This window comes from Chelonoidis abingdonii, chromosome 6, assembly GCF_003597395.2.
Source record: "Chelonoidis abingdonii isolate Lonesome George chromosome 6, CheloAbing_2.0, whole genome shotgun sequence".
In the NCBI taxonomy this organism is placed as follows: Eukaryota; Metazoa; Chordata; order Testudines; family Testudinidae; genus Chelonoidis; species Chelonoidis abingdonii.
Window position 1 is genome coordinate 94,959,322 of NC_133774.1, and position 22,643 is coordinate 94,981,964.

General features: G+C 40.6%; 1 protein-coding gene across 1 annotated transcript in view; it reads left to right on the top strand.

Annotated features, from left to right (window-relative positions):
• Positions 1-22,643, top strand: part of GLIS3 (GLIS family zinc finger 3) — a 273,434-nt gene that overhangs the window by 208,086 nt on the left and 42,705 nt on the right. The window contains exon 7 of the mRNA XM_032801814.2: positions 5,894-6,035. Within this exon, the coding sequence (XP_032657705.1) occupies positions 5,894-6,035 (142 nt within the window). The remainder of the gene's footprint in view (positions 1-5,893; positions 6,036-22,643) is intronic.

Here is a 22,643-nt window from a genome sequence, read left to right on the forward strand (position 1 = left end):
GGACACACTGCAGCGCTGGCCGTACACAGCTGTACGACCACAGCTGTAACGGCCAGCGCTGCAAAACTGTAAGTGTAGACAAGGCCTTAGTTTTCATGTCTATGACTAGACTGCAGAGGGAAGAAATCTTCCTTTACGAAAATGTGAGCTTCTATAATACAGTGAAAGTTACAAAAGAGACCTCGTTTAATAGATAACCTCCTGTCTTACAAAACTACCCCAAAGGATTCCCAAGCCAATGTATCAGAATTCTGATCAACCTTTATTAGACGACAACCACTGTTAAGCAAGCAATTTTGGTTGGTCCAGTAAATGGTTTATTAAGACAGATCCCACTGGATTTCTAATTGACTTCTCAAAAAGAAAAGCTTCGGTGTTATTTTCTGATTTTTGGAAAATTCCACAGGCTCTGTTCCAACTGAAATTTCTTCCTTTAAATGGTGTTCTTGCTGCTATATCATTTTCTGACAAGAAAGAATGTGAGTTGCTCAATGACAGTTTTAGAATATATTGATCTATAAGAAAGCGGTGTTTTATATACACAATAATAGAATTCAGTTCAGTCTTTCTCCTTCCAACATTCTTTAGTCTTGAGAAAGCAATGTTTCTTATCTTGCAAAACTATTCCAAAACCAAAGTATTTTGTTACCTTAAAAAAAAATCTTCTAGTAGCCAATGATAACTTAGTGCACAGGTAACAGATGTTTTTATTTTTTAGATTTATCTTTAATACAAAAGTCCAAGAAGTATCTAGGGTGTTTTTTCTTGATTTAGGAAAGATCACAAAAATAAATTATATTTTACCTTAGCATTCAACATGTCCTGGTCTTCAGTATCAGTTATTGGGAGAGAGTAGTAAATATAAGGTGTTTTTTATTTTATTTTTATATAGAAATATAATGCTACTCTCAGTGGATGATAGACTAGTCTTATTTGTTAAGTTCCATTCTGTTTACTGGTCAAGTGTTTTAATTAGAACAGATGACAAAAGCTGTTTAAAACAGTGCATATATTTCTCTGTTAAAGCTGCACAGATCTTAGGTGATTAAATAGAGGTGAAGAGCATCACAACAGAGACCCCTTCCTTCTATATTGTTTCGCAGCCCTCTGTTACTTCTGAGTGGAAGAATTAGGAGAAAACTTGGAAAGTACAAACTTGCAGAATGTCCACTGTCAGCTTGATTTTAGTCCTGTGCATGGGCGCATTAAACCTTGATGAAGTCGATCAGTATGAGCAGCATGTGATCTACCATGCAAACATATAGTGTGAATAAACACTCTTACATAGCTTTGGCTTCATGTTTAATATTTATTTTTCCAGTGGTCAGATTGGTGTACTCTATCAGTGCCATTAGACTAGCAGGGATGAAATTTGGCTCTGCACTATTGCAGGCAAATATTAACTTCCGGGTACTCTCCTACACAAATTCAGAAAATGTGTGGAGGCAAAGATAGAGGATCATACTCCACTTCCATCACGACCATCTTCCAGGCAGACAGCGACAGGCATACTTGACTACCATTAAGCCTTACTCAGTCCTTGTCAGCTGGGGCTGTTGTTTTTATTGATTCATAAATTATGCAACTCACTTTATATCTGTACATAGAAAAATAGTTTTATAATGCTATGGCATTTTAGTGTAAAGAACTCCATCCATTAAAAATATTGATTTTCAGTTTTATTTTGCCATTTAAGACACAGCAGCCACAGTAGATCTGACAAGTGCCAAAGACAAGTGGCCACGTTTGTTATTGAACTTGACTCTGTATGTGGAGATCATAGTTATGCACACAAGTGTACATACAGCCCATTCAAGTTGCTTTCATAATAATTAGGTTGAAACTTCTTGGATATAAATTATTAAGCTGGTAAGTGTTTGTGATTAGAGAGGCCCAGTCTTTGTGAAGAGGCACTGATGTTAAAATGCTACAGTAATATTGAATACCAGGCAGGGTTTTGAAGTTACTATGATCCTATTTAAAATGGTTTGGGAAAAGCTAATCCTATTTTAAAAATCTTAAACTTCTTTTCTCATGGCCAAGACTCTTCATAAACACACAGTTTTGTGGCATCTGATTCCTGTTGAACAAGAAGAAGAACCTGCCAGTGTTATGCAGAAACATGCACAACCCAGATAAAACACATTGTTTAGAGAAATGCAAAACAAAAGGTCTTTGATTCTTAATAGTTTTCTTTGGAAATATGTCATGCATCAAACTAACGTAATGTCTCTGCTTTTAGACTCAAGTACAATGAAATTGAAAATTGAGGAATCTGGCCCTTATTCCCTCCTGATTACTTCCACTTGACTCACTTAATCTTGGGTGATTATTCAATCATATCTGAAATGAGAAAATGACAGGAGTAGAATTTCCGTCTCTTGTTCTGAGAGCTTATAAACATTAGCAGAACTATCACAGCGGGGAACAAATGTAAATCGCTGTTGACAGTGCCTTGTTTTTATATATTAAAAGAAATACCCATATTATGATGGAAGCAGCTCAAGTTTCTAAGTACAGAGCTTGTCAAGTCTGCTGGGTGATTTAATTATTAAAGTTGAAAATCTATCATTTGGAACAAATATTTCATAAAGGAAGGTTGTGCAGCAGCTCAGCAACTGGGTTGTTTACTTGCACCTGGGCCAGCCATGAATTTAGGGCAAGAAATGGCACACCGGAAACCTCATAGCTCAGTGTGTTAAGAATGTCTGTCATTAATTTCATCACTCAGCAAGATAACTTGCTACAGACCATACCTTTGCCTCTCTGCTCAAGGGTAGAATGATTGGCATGTTTCAAGTCACAACGAAATTGCACTGATGGCTAGCTGGATGCTCGTATGACATGGACTGTGTCACAGCCAGGAATACAGTATATTTGATTTGCAAGTTTTAAGTGAGACTTATTACATAGTCAGATCAAAGTCTAGTTATCCTTAAGAATGGATGATATCCCTATAACCCAGCCTGAGTAAAGGGCACATGTAACTATGCTCTCACAGAAGCAAAGCAGAAATTAGATTGTCAACATAGAGCTGGTCAGCATTTTTTCTTAACTTTTTTCTATGAAAATAGGCTGGTTCACAAAAAAACAGAAATTTTCATGAGAGAATTTCTGTTTTTCTCAACATTTGGGGAGTTTTAATCAGGAAAAAATAACTCTAAAAACCAGTTTTAGTTTTTGACAATGTAAACCAGTTTTCAGACTTTCTATGAAAACCTGAAAAATTCTGTGGAAATTTTTGACTACTTTTTAAAAAAATTTTGCAAGAAATAAAATACAACTTTTTGACCAGCTGAAACTATGATGCTGACAGTCACCATCTCTTTTGATCCAGGGAGGATATAGTTTATGCCTGCCCTTTCACTGGCACAGATAACTTCCCCCCTCTGCAATGGTTCCAGTGCACCGCCTGATGCATTAGTGGGGTCGAGACAAGGCTGCCCAGGCATTCTTGGCCATTTGCTAGCCACCTTTGCAGGAAGGAAAATAGCAGACCAGTGGCAGCTGTTTCTCTTGTCCTCTCACCCCCCACAGTGTAGGCTGCATAGAGAAGAAAGGGTGCCCCTGACACCTTTATTCCCTTGCAAGGGTGTGCAGCATGTCTCATGACTGACCTTTTTATAGTTTGGTTGTGCAACTGACTGCAGAATCCACCTCTTTCTCCAGAATCTAAGCTCTCATTTGTTTTTAGTCCTCATAGTTGTGAAGAAACCCTTCCAAATGTGAGCTGAATGTAATGAATGCAGTGTGGTCTTTCTGGGAGATAATTACATGGGTTCAGAACCCTCTGCAGACAGACAATCAGAGCACAGCTTTCTTCCAGAGGTTTTTATAAGAATGATTTCTGTTCACTGGGCAGGTCAGAAAATTTTGTTTTAGCACTGCCTGTCCTGAGGGAATCATTCCCAGTGCCAGATAAAAAACACGTCACAAAAGCAAAATAGAGAGAAATGTGTGTAATGTACTTTGTGTATATTTGGTTGACATTTCTGTTTAACATGCATATCTAATGTGTAAATACACAAACTACACTTCTCTCGGTTCTGTTAACTGCTTTTCCTTTAAGTGTACTTGCCTGTGGTTCCTAAAGAAAAAGGTGAGCAGTTCCATGTTATGAAGTAAAAAGGACCAATTAATTGCAAACAAGCAATTTTACACAGGAACCTCTGGAAATCTTCACTCTGTGTAAACATTGATTTGAAATCTTTCTTGAAAAGGATGGTTGTCTTTGTTTTATTATTATTTTGTTTTATATTATGATGATGATGATGATGATGAATCAGGTTTGATAGAAATTAGCACCACTTCTGCTTCTTATGTTGAGAAAAATATAGATGGAAAGAATTTGAATATGTTTGGCCTCAGGAGTACACATGCACTTAATTTCATAAAAGGCTATATTCCTGCTGGTAGCAGTAAAGGCATAAGAACTAGTAAGAAATAGAAAGCAGACAGGGGTTCCAGGCTACAGTAGAAAAAACATCTGGGCCCTTTAGCAGATTGTAAATATGGTAGATAAATGAGAACTGATTCCAGAACTCATATTAAACTTGATTTTTTTCTTTGAATTTTTCTATGCTTTGGGCTTTAGATAAACTCCAGAAAAACATACACACATACATACCTTACAAAGATCTTTTACCCTTAGGATCATTAAGCTCCACTGTTGTGTAACTTTTTTGTTTCAGAGAGGAAAATAATGTACAGTATACATGGGCCGAGCAAATGGTTTTAACTAAGCACAGTCCTCCTTGTTTATGATTTCAATGTTATTTGTCTCTGTTATAGTTAATGTAGTCACACTCCTTTGAATATATGGGCCTGATTCTCCACTCCATTACCCAGACTTACGCCATTGTAAATCCAGTGAAGTCAGTAAGTCATGCCAATGTAAAGCAGGAGTCATGCTGCTTAAAGCTGGTCTAACAGAGCGGAGAATGAAGCCACTAACAGATCAATCCCAGCATGAAATCCTGACATTGCCTGACCTGCAATGTGATGAAATCACAAATTAATATCAGCATCAGGCACTGTGACTATTTTTGGCTCTCCATAAGTCCATTCAACACTGTTGCCTCTTTCCCTGGTTCCCCATTCCTGAATGTGGGAGGGACAGGGATGTTTCTCTCTTCCTCTGTTGCTTCTCCTCTCCTTATCTTCCTCCACTGGATTGTTGGAGGAATTGGGTTAGATCCTGGATTTCTATAGCCCACTTACTTAGCACTCTGTGTATGGCCTCTCACAAGACCACGCAAAGTGAAATGTGCTTCCAATTAGACCCATAGGGCCTCGTTCTCATTTACATTAAGGCCATTTTACAGCTACAGCTCTGTAACTATAACTCTTTATGTCCACTTTATATTGCCAAAGTGGTCTTAGTGTAAACGAGAATCAGGTCCATAAACTCCAGATGAGCTGTATATAAGGGCAACATGTGTCTTTAGAGCTACACGTTGAAATCACTATTTTAAGACATCTTACAAATGTTTATACTGTACACATCACTTCTCTGCTCATAAAGGAAATATTGGTCCCATTTGATAGTTTCTCTAATCTGCAGCAGTCTAACCAGTATTTCAGTTCTGTAGAGCACTGTGCAAAGAAGAGAGCATCTTTCGTGGATTTCTTCTACTCACCCCTCCCCCGCTCCATCCCCCTCACTTGGTTCTTAAAATATTTCCTTCTGTGGGCCATCAGGATGCTTTGTGGCCCATATTTTGAGAACCACTGCTATAATGGAACAGTCATTTTTCAGGATTGTATATAGAAGAATCCTTCTCTCTCAGTTTCTTCCTCCAAACCCTCAGCCTTTCTTCACTATCACTGCCCAATATCTTGGTGATCATTTTCCTGTGATGATGGTTTTCCCTTCTTATCTCTTGTGCTTCAGTTACGATCAAGCTCAGAGCTTGACCAGGACATCCTCAACGATTGCCTCACTATTCAGCCTCTCCAACCAGCCCCTTCACCACATGATGCTGCAGACAATACCATGGGACGATCACCAGGGCCTGTCCATGACATCTACACAGGTATAGTAAAAAGACAGGAAATGATCCCAGAACATTTAAAGTTAAGTATGCTTGATGTAAACTTCTGGGATTTTTAATGTGTGGAAAACTCTCTAAAATCCACCTCTTTTGCTTCCTAAACTACTCCTGAAAAGGACAGAACAATGTACAGTATATTAGAAAGGTATGTCTCTATCTGATATTTAAGTCTTTTTTAGCAGGTCTCATTTTGCCCAGGAAAAGACATATCACAGTAAGGAATATGTTTGCTCTATGGGAATTGGACTCCTGCCAGAGGTGCAATTCACCCATTCCTTCTAGGCTCCTTAAGTTCATTAAATGTGATTTAGAACTGAAAGGGAATGTTTCCCTCTTTGCTATTCATAGGCTACATATAATTTTTATAATAAAGGTATATAAATTAAGTTAAATGTGGCATTTTGTTAGAAGATATAATAAACCCTTGTCCTATAGGTAAACATAAATCCACCAATAAACATATCTGTATTGTTTACATAACAAGCCCTTTTTATAGTTTCAATAAAGTGTTTGGGAATTTCACTCTCAAATAATGGCTGATGTTGGTTCGCAGTGGTTATATATGTTCAAATTTAAGCAAATATTGAAATACTAAGAAAATAAAAGTGACAGTATTTTCCAAAGTTCAAGATCGTCTGTAACATGCAGTGGATGACATTTCAGGATTTAGTGTGAGATATCTAGATAACTGAAAAGACACTTATTTTTCAGTATTTGCTTGAATAATGTTGTGTCTCCCAACAGTCTTCATTCTCACTTAGCTGAGAGTCTAATTGAAAACCTGATTGGCAAGTGAAAGAGTTAGCTAAATCTTACAATGAGGAGGATAACAATATAAAGTGGCTATTTTAAATAATGTTCTTCTCCTCATTGTAAGATTCACCTAACTCTTTCACTTGCCAATGAGGTTTTCAATTAGACTCTCAGTTAAATGAGAATGAAGACTGTAATATATATACACGCACACACAATATAGTAGTTTCATCTTGCTGTAAGACATGCCAGTTCTCAATTTGTTTTTCCCAAGGCTGTTGTTGAACTATATAGTACTTTTAATGTCATTTTTCTCATTTGTGTTTGATGTGTAATGTTGTGATTGAGATTTACGCAAAGAAAGTCAAGAAATTGAAAGTTGTAGTTCCCACAGTGACTAGAACTCAGGCTCTTTTCATATAAGAACTGTTTTGTCTTACTTCATATGACATTATTTTTAATGCCTTAATTCATGTAGTCTATTCAATCTCGTTCAATCTGAGTGTTGAGGGAAATGTCAAAATTCAAAATGACATTTGTGTACATGGAATCTCTATCATAATTACTTTACTAACATAATTTTGCGTACATTTCCCTCTCTTTTATTGCCCTCTGAGGAGGGGATGGGTATTGAAGAAGTTTGAATAAATCACTTGATCTGCTGGACCTTCATCCATCTGAATACAAACTTAACGTTTTTTCAAGGAAAGAAAGGTTTGGTTATTTCCCCCAGCCTAAAAAATTATCTTTCACTGGTGACTTACTGGCTTGGGGCCAGACAGGGCCAGAGTTCCAGAAGAGCTCAGCACGTTCTCACAAAAAAGTCTCAGTGAGAGCTGCTGAGATTTTTACAAATCTGGCTTATAGTGTGCTGTTAAACTTTTCAGTTCTAGATTGCTGATTCAAATCCAGCACAGGCTGGGAAGGACCAGATGTTTCTGCTGTCCAGTGTTCTAGGCCAGATGAATTAGTGAGCTCAGTCCAGTTCTTAATCAACAGTTGTCCACTCTATAAATGACACAGTTTAACACTCTCTTTGTCAGTTTCAGCAGAGAGATCCAGGACCAAATAATAATGGAAACTGAACTCCTCTCTCCCTTGCAAATGGTGTTTTAGGATCTGAGTGGCACAGAGTAGAGCTAGTAGTTTCCCTCACATGCTTTACTAGTGGATAAATAGGTGGCCTCTGACTCCAGCATCTTTCATGAGATTTTTTTTTCTTTCATTTTTGCATGGTCCTATAGGGAGCAAAAGTGACAATATACTGTGAGAATCTATATTTCCAGACTTATTCAAATCAAGAAATACTGGAAATCTCATTAATTTCTAGCTCAGTTTTGTATACTCAGAAAGTTTGGATGAGGTTTGCATAAGCATCCAATCTTTTGTACTTTTATCCATATTGAATAATCAGTTTACTTTCCATTTAAGTTCCAGTAATACATTGGTTATATGCTGAAACACAAGTTTGAAATGCAGCTGGGCCATTATGGCCTGATCCAAAGGCCACTGATATCAATAGACTTTAGATAAAGCCCCAGTGCGGAAACTGGAAGCTCGGGAGGAAAGCTGCTAGGTAAGAAACTTAGTGTTGCCAAATCTCGTGATTTTATCAAGGGGTTTTTTTGCTATTCAGAGTCGGGGGGTTAGCTTTTTATGATCCTCTGCTGCTTTCTCATCAAGACAATGCACTGGTTTTTCCAATACGATTGACTCCAGGCTGCCATGAGGCAATATGGCCACCCCTCTACTCTGTCACTGGGAAACTGTGAGGGGGGTAGAGGGATACATTAGAAGCAAGAGAAAGACCAAGGACAGGGTATGTCCATTACTCAGTGGGGGAGGGGGAACAATAACAGAAAAGTGTGGAAAAGGCAGAAGTGCTAAATGACTTTTTTGTTCCAGTTTTCACCAAAAAGTGTAGTAGCAATTGGACATATCACTTCATGAATGCCAGTGAAAATGAGGTAGGATCAGAGGCTAAAATAGGAAGATTACTTAGACAAGTTAGATGTCCTCAAGTCACCAGGGCCAATTAAATAGAATCATAGATTATTAGGGTTGGAAGGGACCTCAAGATATCATCTAGTCCAACCCCCTGCTCAAAGCAGGACAAATCCCCAAATTGCCCCCTCAAGGATTGAACTCACAACCCTCAGTTTAGCAGGCTAATGCTCAAACCACTGACATCCTAGAATACTCAAGGAGCTGAATGAGGAGATAGCTGAGCCTTTACCAATTATCTTTGAAAAGTCATGAAAGACAGCTGAGATTCCAGAGGACTGGAAAAGGCAAAATATACTTCCCATTTATAAGAAGGGGAATAAGGACACCCTGGGAACTAGAGACCAGTTAGCTTAACTTCAATACCTGGAAAAATTATGGAGCAAATAATTAAGTAATTAGTTTGAAGACACCTAGAAGATAATAAGATAAGTAACAGTCTTCATGGATTTGTCAAGAACAAATAGTATAAAACCAACCTAATAGCTTTCTTTGACAGTTTAACAAGCTTTATGGATGGGGGGAAGCGGTAGATTTGGGAGATCTTGACTTTAGTAAGGCTTTTGATACTGTTTCACATGACCTTCTCATAAACAAGCTAAGGAAATATAAACTTGATGGAGCTACTATAAGGTGGGTGCATAACTGGTTGGAAAACCATTCCCAGAGAGTAGTTATCAGTGGTTCACAGGCAAGCTGGAAGGGCATATCAAGTGGGGTCCTGCAGGGATCAGTCCTAGGTCTAGCTCTGTTCAATATCTTCATCAGTGATTTAGATAATGGCATAGAGAGTGCACTTATAAAGTTTGCAGATGATACCATGTTGGGAGGGGTTGCAAGTGCTTTGCAGGATAGGATTAAAATTCAAAATAATCTGGACAAACTGGAGAAATGGTCTGAAGTAAACAGGATGAAATTCAGTAGGGACGAATGTTAAGTACCCCACTTAGGAAAGAACAATCAGTTGCACACATACAAAATGGGAAATGACTGCCTTGGAAGGAGTACTGCAGAAAGGTATCTGAGGGTCATAGTAGATCACAAGCTAAATATGAATCAACAGTATAACACTGTCGCAAAAAAATCAAACATCATTCTAGGATGTATTAGCAGGAGTGTTGTAAGCAAGACACAAGAAATAATTCCTCCACTCTGCACTGATTAGGCCTCAACTGGAATATTGTGTCCAGTTCTGGGTGCCACATTTCAGGAAAGATGTGGACAAACTGGGGAACTTCCAGAGAAGAGCAACAAAAATGATTAAAGATTTGGAAAACGTGACCTATGCAGAAGCTTGAAAAAATTGGATTTGTTTAGTCTGAAGAAGAGACAATTGAGAGGGGACATGATAACAGTTTTCAAATACATAAAAACTTGTTACAAGGACGAAGAAGAAAAATTGTTCTCTTTAACCTCTGAGGATAGGACAAGAAGAAATGGGCTTAAATTGCAGCAAGGGAGGTTCAGGTTGGACATTAGGAAAAATTTCCTGTCAGGGTAGTTAAGCACTGAAGTAAATTGCCTAGGGAGTTTGTAGAATCTCCGTCACTGGAGATTTTTAAGAGCCAGTTAGACAAACACTTATCAGGGATGGTCTAATACTTAGCCTTGAGTGCAGGGGACTGAACTAGAAGACTTCTCGCAGTCCCTTCCAATCCTATGATTCTATTTGGGAGGCAGGGAAGAGAAGTGATAGAGGATCTGAGGGTCAGGGAGTGAACTGAGAGGGTGGATGTGAAGAGCCAGGGGCAGACTACGGAGATTGTGAGGAGGCAGGAGAGGAGTGTGTAGGTGCAGGATGGTAATGTAGAGTGAAGAGGAAGGAGATGAGAATCTAGATGCAGGAAATAATCACAAGAAGAACAAGGATGTGTGAAATATGAGAGGAGACTGAGGAGGTGGATGGGGAATAGGGGAAGAGATGTGTATGAGGGACAGAAGAACATGAGGGGGTGATGGGGGGCAGTTAGGGTATTGGGGACTGGGGACTGTGGAGGGAGTCAGGAGGGGAGAAAGTGAAAAGATAAGTAATGAGAGTCAATGCTAAACCAGATTGAGAGGTAAAGTGGAGTCCCCTGCAAGTAGCCAATTTTTGTGTGTGTGCATTTAAGTTTGAATTTTGAACCTGAGATCTTTTGGGGCAGGTAGTTTCTTCCTTAAGGCTAAAAAAAAATAGAAGGTAGTGAAGAAAAGAAACGTATTTTAATAGCTTGATTTCCAATCCTATTTCATGATATTTTACAGTCTGATTCTTGCTTTGGGTTGGTAATATTGCATGACTGTTTGGATTCCTGGAGGAAATCAGTAATTTTTTATTTCTCACTATTTGTCTCTGCTTCCTAGTGAACAGCAATTCTTGTAAACTAAGAGTTCATCATCATGCTTTTACGAGCTGTAATTTCTCGTTAGTTAATAGACTGGTTTCTGTAACGCATTTGTTTATTCATTGCTGCATCTATCAATCAGTTGACACATTTGTTTGCTTTTTTCTTGATGCACTGAAGACAGGTAGTGTTGTTTCCCATCAGTTAGCTTGGGATTTTATGTCAGGGATAGACAAAGCCATGTCATTTCATTCTGACAGCCACCCAATCAGTTTGGAAGAAATTATTTCATTAACTACTTATCTGGGCTACTGGATAATGAAAAAGTGAAATAACAATAAAAGAGAGAGACTGAATTTTTGGGGAACAGCAATATTAAAATTATTCATGCTGCAGAGAATAGAAAAATATTTTGAACTTGGCTGTGGTGCCCTAGAGAAGCTGCTGTTCCAACTGGCAAATGGAAGCAGCAAAAATAATCCCACTCTCAAGTCAAGGAGAAAAAGGGTTGACACAATCTGAAGCAGAAAATCAATGATACTCTCTTTTACTGTAAACTGTTACACAGGACATATCACCTGAAATACGTCTGTGCTGTTTTCCAATTATAGACATGAGCAGATGTCTCTGTCACCAGTGGCCTTCATCAAACTTTTTACCAATTGGAGATATTTTAATAGTTTATACATATTTAAAAGCAAGGGATTTTTTAATTACTTTTCCTCTAAGGGATGCACAAAATATATACTTGAAGGGATACTTTAAATTTGAAAAATTATATTTCTCTTTGGAAATGTTGTACCTGCTCAAGTTACAAGTATTGTCTAAGAAAACTATAACGGAAATAAATTAGTGGAAATATATTTTTTCTCTATTTTTCCCAGTTTACTTTGTGCATTTGAAAGCACGTTGTTTATAGCCATTTTCACTTTTCTCCCTGTATATTCAGTTTCTTTCATGCTGAAAAGATATTTGGAACCATCAACAGGGGAGCAGAAAAACACTTATATATGTTTTTTGATTCAGAATGTAATATTTAAAGGGTTTTCTATCAGAAACTGGAATCATTTTAAATAAGTCAATTTAAAAACTCCATGTTGAGGGTGTCTCTTTAAAGCTCTGAGCTAGCTTTCAGAGGAGCTGCGTATCCATAGCTCTCAGTGATGTTCAGATTCTTAGCACCTCTGAAAATCAGGCCATTAGTCCATTAAACATTAATTTAGATGTGAATTGTAAAGCTAAACTGCTAAACTTAAAGGCCCTAAGTATCTCTACATTTAATTAGCTTTATAAAATGGGATAAAGGGATTTTTTTATTTAAAAAAACATTGTAGTTTTGTGGTGCATAGTAATGCACTAGTAAAGTCATCAGTCTTTTTTTAATTCAGAAAACTGTACAAGACCATTTCTTTTTTTTCTTCTTTTTTTCTTTTAAGAAATGGCAACAGTGAAAAACCTTGAGACTAGCACATTTTTATGGCTTAAAGTATAATCATGCATAAATATGACTTAGGGCTTGTCTCCATGGTCACTTAGTGCAAGGGAAGCCATTGTGTGAATCTATAGTCAGGGGTGGCACCAGGCACCAGCACGCCAAGTGCGTGCCTGGGGCGGCAAGCCACAGGGGGCGCTCTGCCAGTTGCCGCGAGGGCGGCAGGCAGGTTGCCTTTGGCGGCACGCCTGCGGAGGGTCCACTGGTCCCATGGCTTTGGCAGACCTCCCGCAGGCGTGCCGCCGAATCCGCGGACCAGGGACCTCCCGCAGGCAAGCCGCCTAAGGCAGCCTCCTTGCCGTGCTTGGCGTGGCAAAATACCTAGAGCCGCCCCTGTCTACAGTACACTAGTTTTCCATGCACTACTGGCCACGTGGACCCTGCTACTGTGCACTAAAAGTTTCATAGCACATACCTCAGCTTGCTGTGCACTACATTTTTGTGTAGACAGTCCCTTTCCTTTGAAGAGCCTGATTCAGCAAACATGTACAAATGTGTTTTAACTTTAAGTGTGTGTGGTCCCTTTGATTTCATTGAAATTACTCATACTTAAAGTTAAGCACATGCATAAAAATGTGCAGTATCAGGGCCTAAAATGAAAACCTATTCTGACTAGTGATATAAGAAGTTTCAATAGAGCATAACCATCCTAATAATACACTGGAGTACATTGCTCTGAATCAGGGAGAGCAGGGATTTGAACCTGGCTTTCTCACATACTAGGTAAGCACACTGGGCTTTGGGACATAAGAGTAGCACCATCACTATTTCCTCCTCTTTTCTTTTTTTTTTTTTTTTTTTTTTTGAGACAGGGCCCAGCTTAAGCACCTAACTCCAGGAGAGTATTCATGGCTGAGAATCACAAGTGGAGGGAGCTATCTCCTTCTGGGCCAGAGTCAGGCATCTAATTCCCTTTGAGAAGCAGGGCTTAGGCTCCACCACTTTCCTCTGCATTTCCTACTGGCTAGCTTAGGCAGCTCCCCACTCAGCTTGCTGGCTTTTGTGATTCCCATTCTTAGGTTCCTAGCTCTCCCCACACATCCTATAATGAGCCTGGGGGCCTAAATTGCAGCTATGGACTCAAGTGGGCATCAGAGGGCCTACGCATTAGGTGTTGCAATGCTGAGTGTAAGTCCCTCTTCACGTATCTAGCCCTATGTTGTCATTTAAAAAAAGCCTATTTTTGCGGATACAGACTAACACGGCTGCTACTCTAAAAAAAGCCTAGTCATTCTGGTTTATTCAGGGTTATAGTATCATGAAATTTTCAGTCATAATTTATAAATTATATATTTTCTACTACATCCCTATCTCCTAAAATATTTTGTGCCCCATATCCTAGCATTTCTTGTGCCAAAAAAATCCTAAATGCTGTAATATAGAATTTTTTTTTAGTGTTAAATTCATTGTGACATATGTGGCAAAAAGTCAACAGTTTCACATTTTAAAATAAACCAAAATATGTAATTTATAAATTCTCTCTGAAAATGTCATGAATTGCACATTCTCCGGTGCTCTAAAATGAAGCAAGCTAATTCCTACAGCTGTTCACATTTGCTAGATTTTCTTTGCACCAGAAAGACAGAATTGTTGTAATAAGAGTTTAGATTCTGCAGAAGATTTTCGCAGCATTGCCCTGAAGACAGAGTTGTGAACCACTCTTCTAAGTAATATCATAGGGCCCAATCCTACAAACACTTTAATACATGCTTAACTTAGGAACATAAGAATGGGCATACTGGGTCAGACCAATGGTCCATCTAGCCCAGTATCCTGTCTGCCGACGGTGGCCAATGCCAAATTCTTCAGAGGGAATGAACAGAACAGGGCAATTATTGAGTGATCCATCCCCTGTCCTCCAGTCCCAGCTTCTGGCAGTTACAGGCTTAGGGACACCCTGAGCTTGTGGTTGCATCCCAGTCCAATCTGGCTAATAGCCATTGACGGACCTATCCTCCATGGATTTACCTAGTTCTTCTTTTAACCCAGTTATAGAATTGGCCTTCACAACATCCCCGGCAATGAGTTACACAGGTTGACTGTGTGTTGTGTGAAGAAATATTTCCTTTTGTTTGTTTTAAACCTGTTGCCTGTTAATTTCATTGGGTGACCGCTGGTTCTTGTGTTATGTGAAGGAGTAAACAACTCTTCCGTATTCACTTTCTCCACACCATTCATGATTTTATAGATTTCTATCCTATCCCCTATTACTAGAGCTGTCCCTTGGGTATGGAGAATCGGGGTGATTGCTCTGGGACCCGCACTCTCGGGAGCCCCATGGACCGCTGGTTCAATTGACTGGTGCCAGGCACAGTCAGTTCTGGAAGTGATGGATTCTTCACTTCTGCCCCGGGCCCCATCCCCCCTTAGGGACAGCCCTGCCTATTAGTCATCTCTCTTCCAAGCTGAAAAGTCCCAGTTTTTTTAGTTTCTTCTCACATGGAAGATGTTCCATATCCCTAATCATTTCTGTTGCCTTTCACTGTACCTTTTCCAATGCTACTACATCCCTTTTGAATGGTATGGGGGTACCATGGATTTATATAATGGCATTATGATATTTTCTGTTGTCTTATCTATCTCTTTCTTAATGGTTCCTAATATTTTTTTAGCTTTACGCATGGTGAGTAATGTTACACATGTGCTGCAGCGTTGGTTTATTATTATTATTTGAAATGTACAGTGCCTGGGTGCTCCAATTAAGGATCATTGTGCTAGATGTTGTACACACATATAACAAACAGATGCTCCATGCCCCAAACAGCTAACAGGCATATGAGGCAACAGGTGGATACAACAACTGATAAGAGGAGCACTAGGTAACACTGAGACAATTATTATTATAACCATACGCAGCTGTCACAGCACATCAGCTGCCTAATCATTAGGTATCATGACAAAGGTAAATTTTGAGGAGAAGTTAGAAGGAAATCAATATAGTGACTTTGTGGATAAAAGGCAACATGGGAGAAGGCATGAAGGTGTTGGTAGAAAAACTAGCCTTCTGAGTGATAAATGCTGGCATAGCAGAGGTGGGGGCAATGGCTCAATGCCAATTAAAAGATGGCAAGTGTGTTGTGGTTAAGTCATGAAAGGCTATCAAAGTGAAGACAAGTAGTTTGTGTTTGTGCAGTGGAAAAGGGGGAGCCAGTGGAGGGATGAAAAGATGGGGGTGATGTAGTCAGGGCAATAAGTCAATTGTTACCTTTTAATTACAATCAAGAAGAAACACTGTTTTTGTAGGACCTGCTATGTTTTGTGACCTACTATTGAAGAGGCAGGGAATGGAGCACACTTAACTAATCTTAGAGGCATTACAGGAGAGAACAAAAAGGTGGGTCAAAACCAGGCCTGCCAAATTCAACATCATCTTGACCTCTTCACATATGACATTTCATTCTTTTCTGTCCTGAGGCTTTTCATAGGCAGCAGTTTGAATGGGTTTACATGGGGCACGATGGGATTTGTCAAGGCCGGGAATTAGGAGATTACAATAGCCAAGAATTTCCTGCTAATATTTCATATTCACAAACATTTTTATGAATACCTTGCAGTTGTCCAAATATGTTCAAATTATGAATAATGTGAGCCATTAATGGTAGCAAAACCAAACTTGCTGTGTTTATTCATTGATATATGTTCATAAATCAGGGTTGTTTACTGTTGTTACTATTTAGTGTGATCTAGCTGAAATATTCTGGTAAGGCCAGGATCGTGCAAACAATTATGATCATGCTTATATTTAAGCAGATGAGTAGTCCCTTTAAAGTCAGTGCACTACTCCTGTGTATAAAATTAGGCATGTGCTTAAATTTTTACAGAATTTGGGCCTAATGCTACATTTGACCCTTATCCTTAGCTTTGAATAACATTTTTTGAGGTCTAGTTCTGAATTTCTCAAACACCAAAGGTTCTCATTAAATGAGAGTTATTGTCAGGATCAGGCCTATTTTACACATATACAAGGACCCACTAACTTAATATCTTACATATTTTATGCAGAATGCAGACATTTCCTTCAGATTTGTCCCTTTCTTCCCCAGCTTTAGTTTTGAATTTTAGAAGTTTAGTTGTTAATGTAGCTTTAAGGTAGCTATTTTCACGTGGATGCAATTTGCTGGTGCTATGTGAATTACATGGTAATGATTTTCATTCAGATTGTGAGGGAAAGCTTCAGTGTACTGGTGAATTAGCATTACCATTGTGAAGTAACAAGTGACAACTGTGTTATTTCTATTTCCCTTCTTCATGCTAAGAGAAAACCAAAGTGAAAAGAAACTACAATTCACTGAACAAGTAAGTCAGGCAAGGTTATGATATGACCTTCAGCTGAAGCAAGAACCTCAGGTTTTAATCCAGACCACAAACTTTATTGCTTTGGGGATTTCACCATCTCTTAATCACAGAAGTAATAAGAATTTCCAATATGTTCAACTGCTGTGCTTAATCAATTGTTCTAGCTGCCAATCACTGGCAATATCAGAAAGTACTGTGGACTTAACAAATGCCTGCCAGCCAACAAACCAGCTGTGACCCTTTGCTAACACTGAAGGGTCTAGACAGTGAACTTTAACCTTTCCTCACACATCACTGACATATTGCATATTGTATCACAGCAGGCTCATAGTTATTGCAGTACGTACTGGACAGATTTTATTTTGTTACTCATATTATGTGTACACAGAAAGCAGAAACCCATGGCAGCAAGACTCAGAGCCCATGTCTACTGGGCTCTTAGTATGGCATTATAAATAGCAGTATAGACTTCAGGCTCAGGCCAGTACTCAGAATGAGAAGCCTGCCCCCCACCCTAGGTTTCAGACCCCGAGAACCCTTTTTTGGCAAGTAGTGTCCTTGTCCGTTAACTTGCTGTAACACATTGAAACATCAAGTTGGCTTTTCTGTGGCGATGGAAAGAGTCTCTGCCATTTTATATCTTCCCCCACCTCCAAGGTGAATATAGAGCTAACACTCTGCAGTGGGCTGCTACCTCAGAGCCAAAGATTAAAAGGTGGTAAATTGCATGCCTTCTGACAGGAAACACTAATAGCGCAAAAACAAAAAACACCACCACATAATAATAGCTCAAACCTAATCAGACAAAACCTGGGGAAAAACTAAATTTCAGATTTTTTATAATGAAAAAATAATTGTCCTGCCTGTTGTGGAAAAATACAATTGCCTGGTTCCTCTGTGGTAAGAGACCATCAGGCCAGGTGATCTGGAGTATCATTAAGAAAGGAGGAGGTATAGCTTCATTTTCAGCTTGTGGACTGCCTGCAAATCTCTGGTGAGTGTTAAGATCTTTAGTGAGGAAATACTAGGCACATCAGAGAAAAGCCAAAAAGACCCAGAAAGCTAGGTTTATAAATCTCAGTTCATGTTGCTATCTTTTATTTGATTCCCTCTATATGGTCTAGAGGGTTTAGGAAGCCCTGCATTCTCACTCCACTTCTGCCAATGACTTCCTCTGTGACTTTGGAAAAGTTACTTAAGCTCTCTGCCTAGTTTCCCCAGCTGTGAAATGGAGATAATGATACTTACTAACCTAACTCCCAGGTTGTGAAGATTAATGTTTGCTTGTAAAGGACTTTGACCCAGGCAAACATATTTAGGTACCTAACTCCCACTGAAATCAAATGGGAATTAGGCATCTAAATACCTTTTGAGGAGAATTTAGGCCTTTGAACATGGGAACACAAAAAGGGGAGCTGAAAGGGGGAGGTAGACATGGGGACGGGAGAAATATGGCCTGAATGCAGCCAGGTGGCCATGTCTGTTTTTCTATGCTGATACCAAATATCCTGTTCACAAGGATGATATAATTATTCTGTATACAAATGGAATGTTAAATATAGTAATTTAAAAAAAAAAACACTAGCAAATATGAAGCTTTAATTGAAGCTGAACCACAAAACAAAAGGCTTATACTTTCCTTTCTAAGTGGGAAGTATTTTCAACCCTGCCTCAAAATCTTTGTGGGCATGGGTAGGAAGAGAGGCATTTTGGGGCAGAAATAGATAGACAGAGCACTGATTTGACAGTAATAAATCCATGGTAATAAATTACACCATAGTTGGTAGTTTGCAAGAAGAAAGGTGGTAATTCTGCATTTTAAACATGTTCCTTTAAATAACAGGGTTCTTGCTCCATTAAGAGAAGAAATTGAATTTTTTATAGTATAAATTCTATAATATTTTAAAATGCTATTTCTCTTTTTTCTCACTCATGAATCAGGTTTCTTTTCCCCTCCATCCACTTCATTTTTATTGCATGTCAATAGAATACATAAGAATACACTCCACACAGAGAAAATCTGTAGGAAGAGAGATGCCTGTTGGATAATCTTAATGTGTTGGTAAATCCAACTGTGATGAGATCTCGAAAATGGCAGCATGAATTTTTCTATATAATTACCAAAATGAGATGACCTAAAAAGGTGTAACTCAATCTTAGGCCATGGCTACACTTACATTTTTGCAGCGCTGGTAGTTACAGCTGTGGTCGTACAGCTGTGTAGGGCCAGCGCTGCAGTGTGTCCACACTGACAGCGACCAGCGCTGCAGTGTGTCCACACTTGCAGCATTTGCAGCGCTGTTGTGAGTGCCACGTCTGCATTGAGTCTATTCCTTATGCTCAACGTGACGTGAGGAGAAGGCTCACGATTAATAGATCGTCTGACGCGCCTACGCTAAATTGCTTGTGGCAGTAACTGGACGGCTCACACGCTTGGATGCGCTTTGGGGCTCTGAGAACAAGCACTGAGTGGCTGGATCACATCGGTCATACATCAAGCTGGTTGACGAGCAGTGTCTGCAGAACCTTTAGGATTGAAGAAAAGCCACTTTCATGGAGATGTGATGCCGTGAGCCAACCTTCAGCCCACTGCAGCGCAGGACACGAGACTGAGAGCTGCCCTTAGTCACTGGAGAAGAGCGGGTGGGCTATTGCAGTCTGGAAGCATGGCGACTCCAAGACAGCTACCGATCGTCCAACCAGTTTGGAGGGAGATGAGGAAAGTCGACCGTCGGAATAGTGGTTTGCAAGTTTGCACGCCATTAATCGCATCTCCTGCAATCAAGAAGAAACCGGTGACTCTGGTGGAATGTGGCGAGCACATCATGATGGCTTTACCAAATTGGTTCCCTACTCATGTGGAGGGCCAAACTAGATGGGACGCATATTCGATATTCTGCACCTACCGAAACCACCTGGCAGTCACGACGTTAACTTAACCATCGGCAAGGGGTATTTCTCTATGAGTTTCTCCGGACGCTTGTGGATCACCGTGGGGGCGTTCACTGACATTACTACAGGAGGCCTGATACAAGGTGCATGATGCAGCATCTCTTCCAACAGTGCATAGTTCAGAGAAGCTCCAGGCAAGCGGATTTTTTCCCAGAACCGGAAGATCAGCAGTGGGGAATTGTGAAATGCCCCATTGTGATCCTTGGAGATCCCGCTTACCCCTTAATTATGGTGCCTTGGCTCATGAAACCGTATACAGGGAAGCTTGACCGGAGCAAGACCGTTCAACTACAGGCTGAGCCGGTGCAAGAAGAATGATGAGGAGTGTGCTTTGCCTAGATAGAGAGATGGAGAAGCCCTCTACGGGAAGCTAGATCGTGGGAAAGCAGCATCCGCAGTGATTAGAGACTGCGTCTGTATCTCTCCAAATATTTGTGAGGAGAGGTGAAACCTTCTAGTGACCGAATGGACAATCCGAGAATCAGCAGCCTGGAGGTGAAATATGCACAGCCAAAGAGCAGGCTACTAGAGTATGGCCCAGCACAGTCTTCAAAGGATTAGGAGCTGCCCTATAAAGAGCAATTTGTAAGGCTGAAAGCAACAGTAAATGTTGGGTGCCTTCCACAGCAGTTACTTGCACAGTGGTTGCAATGAGTTTGCAGTGCCTAATTTTTCACCTGGTGGTAAAGTAGTATACTTTCTGTAATAATGAAAACGTTTTTAAAAGAACAATCCTTTAAAAATACAGTACAATAAATCAAGCACCGGGGTATAGGGTGAATGGAGCAGATTAAAGTGACAAGGTTGAATATATACTCCTGAGGTGTTGATGCAAGCCTGCTGCTGCTTGCACAGAAGATTAAATATTGCATGAAGGATGAGGTCGTAGGCATATAGGTAAGGGGCATAGTTACTCAAGGGCTGTTAGGTGAGCGATTGGTGTTGGAGGGCACTGAGTTAGTGGCGAAGTAACCACGAGGATCAGCTGTGAACAGGTGTTTGAGAGAAACAATGGGGCACACATAATGGTTGAACTTTGGGATTGGATGAAGGAAGGCACGAGTATGTGCTCTGTCCTGTGTGTCATAGCATTGACTGCAACTGAGGTCTGTCGTGGCTTCCATGAGTAGGTCTAGCAGCCGCGACTGTGCTGGTACCTCCTGTCTTCGTAGCCTTCTTGATCCTGTGGCAGCCCTTACCTTCTTTCTGAGCAGCCTCTTCCTTTCCTACTTCCTTTCCCTCTCATCTTGCACTTTTATATAACTTGGATAACAATTCATAGACTGCTGTTCACCACCCTCCTACTCTCTTGGTTTTTTCCTCTAATTCGTAGTTTTTTCAGAAGTCTGGTGATGGAGCAGTATCCAAGGTCACTGTAAAACAAAACACAGGAGATAAAGTCTAGTACAGGAGATTGTTTAAACTATTTGTAGCATCCATGAATCTTGCGCAGCAATAGCACATAGAGAACGCACGCTCTCCAGAGAGACATGGTCAGTTTCGCTACCACACCAGTCATCAGGGGAGGTTAGCTGCTGTCTCTGCAATCCATGGGTTTCTGTGACTGGGAAAGCAAAGAGCAGCTACCGGGAAATAACACTGAAACCCTCCACCCACATCTGCCACATGCAGGTACTCTCCTCAGAGCCCTGTGCAGCACCTGCGCTCACCTGGGAAAGGGAAGGGGTGGCTGCTTGTCTCTGCAACCATGGCGTTTCCTGTGACTTGGGGAAACGAAGAGAGCAGTACAGGGGAAATAAACACTGAACCCTCACACCCACTTGCACAGCAGGTACCTCAGAGCCATCTTGCACATGCGGCTCACCTGGAAGAGGAACGGGGGGGGCTGCTATGTCTCTGCAATCCATGGGGTTTCTGTATTGGGAAAGCAAAAGAGCAGCTACAGGGAAATCAATGCTATTATCATCATCTAGGCATGCTTGCAGGCAGCCATAGCCTCCGCTCCCCAAAACATTTCCATCCTAAAATAAAAGCTTCTACCGGGAACAGGCTCCTCGTCTGTTCCTCACTACCAAGTCCCAGCGGCTGCGACTGGCTACTCTTCCTGGCTGAAAATAGCTCCTGGCTGCATGACTCCTGGGAGTCTCTTAACAGTCATAGCCCCTCTTCGGTTCCTCTAACCCTCCCCCTCCTCTCCAGGCTCTGAACTGTCCGTCGTGATCCTCGGATGGAAGTGGGGTTACATCCAGTATCGCATCCAGCTCCTTGTAAAACGGCAGTCGTGGGGCAGCACCTGAGCGGCGGTTTCCCTGACGTGCTTTGCAGTAGGCACTCCGCAGTCCTTTACTTAACCCTGCACTGCACTGTGTCACGTCATAGCCCCTGTATGCATTGACTTTGATATCTGGCCGTGGTATCATATATTCTACGCGGAGCGCAGCTGTTCTGAAGCTTCCGCAACCCACAACACCGATGAGATCCCTGCAGCTCGCAGCTCCATGCTGGGGCCCTTGGGCGTGGAGGCATGTCAGATTGATTGATTGATTGATGCAACTCCACGCCCGACTGAGCAAACAGGAGAGGGATTTTAAAAATTCCCGGGCATTTAGGGCAGGTCACCTGAGCCCAGGGCAGTGGAGTCGAAAACGATGACCAGAAGCTGAAAAGTATCGATTCCATGCTAATAGTCCTGGAGGCCAATTACAGCTGGTGAGCGTCCACACCATGATGACCACGCTGCATCACCAGCGCTGGATTCACCTAACCCGTAGCAGACCAGGTGTACAGCCAGCGCTGCAGACAGGGAGT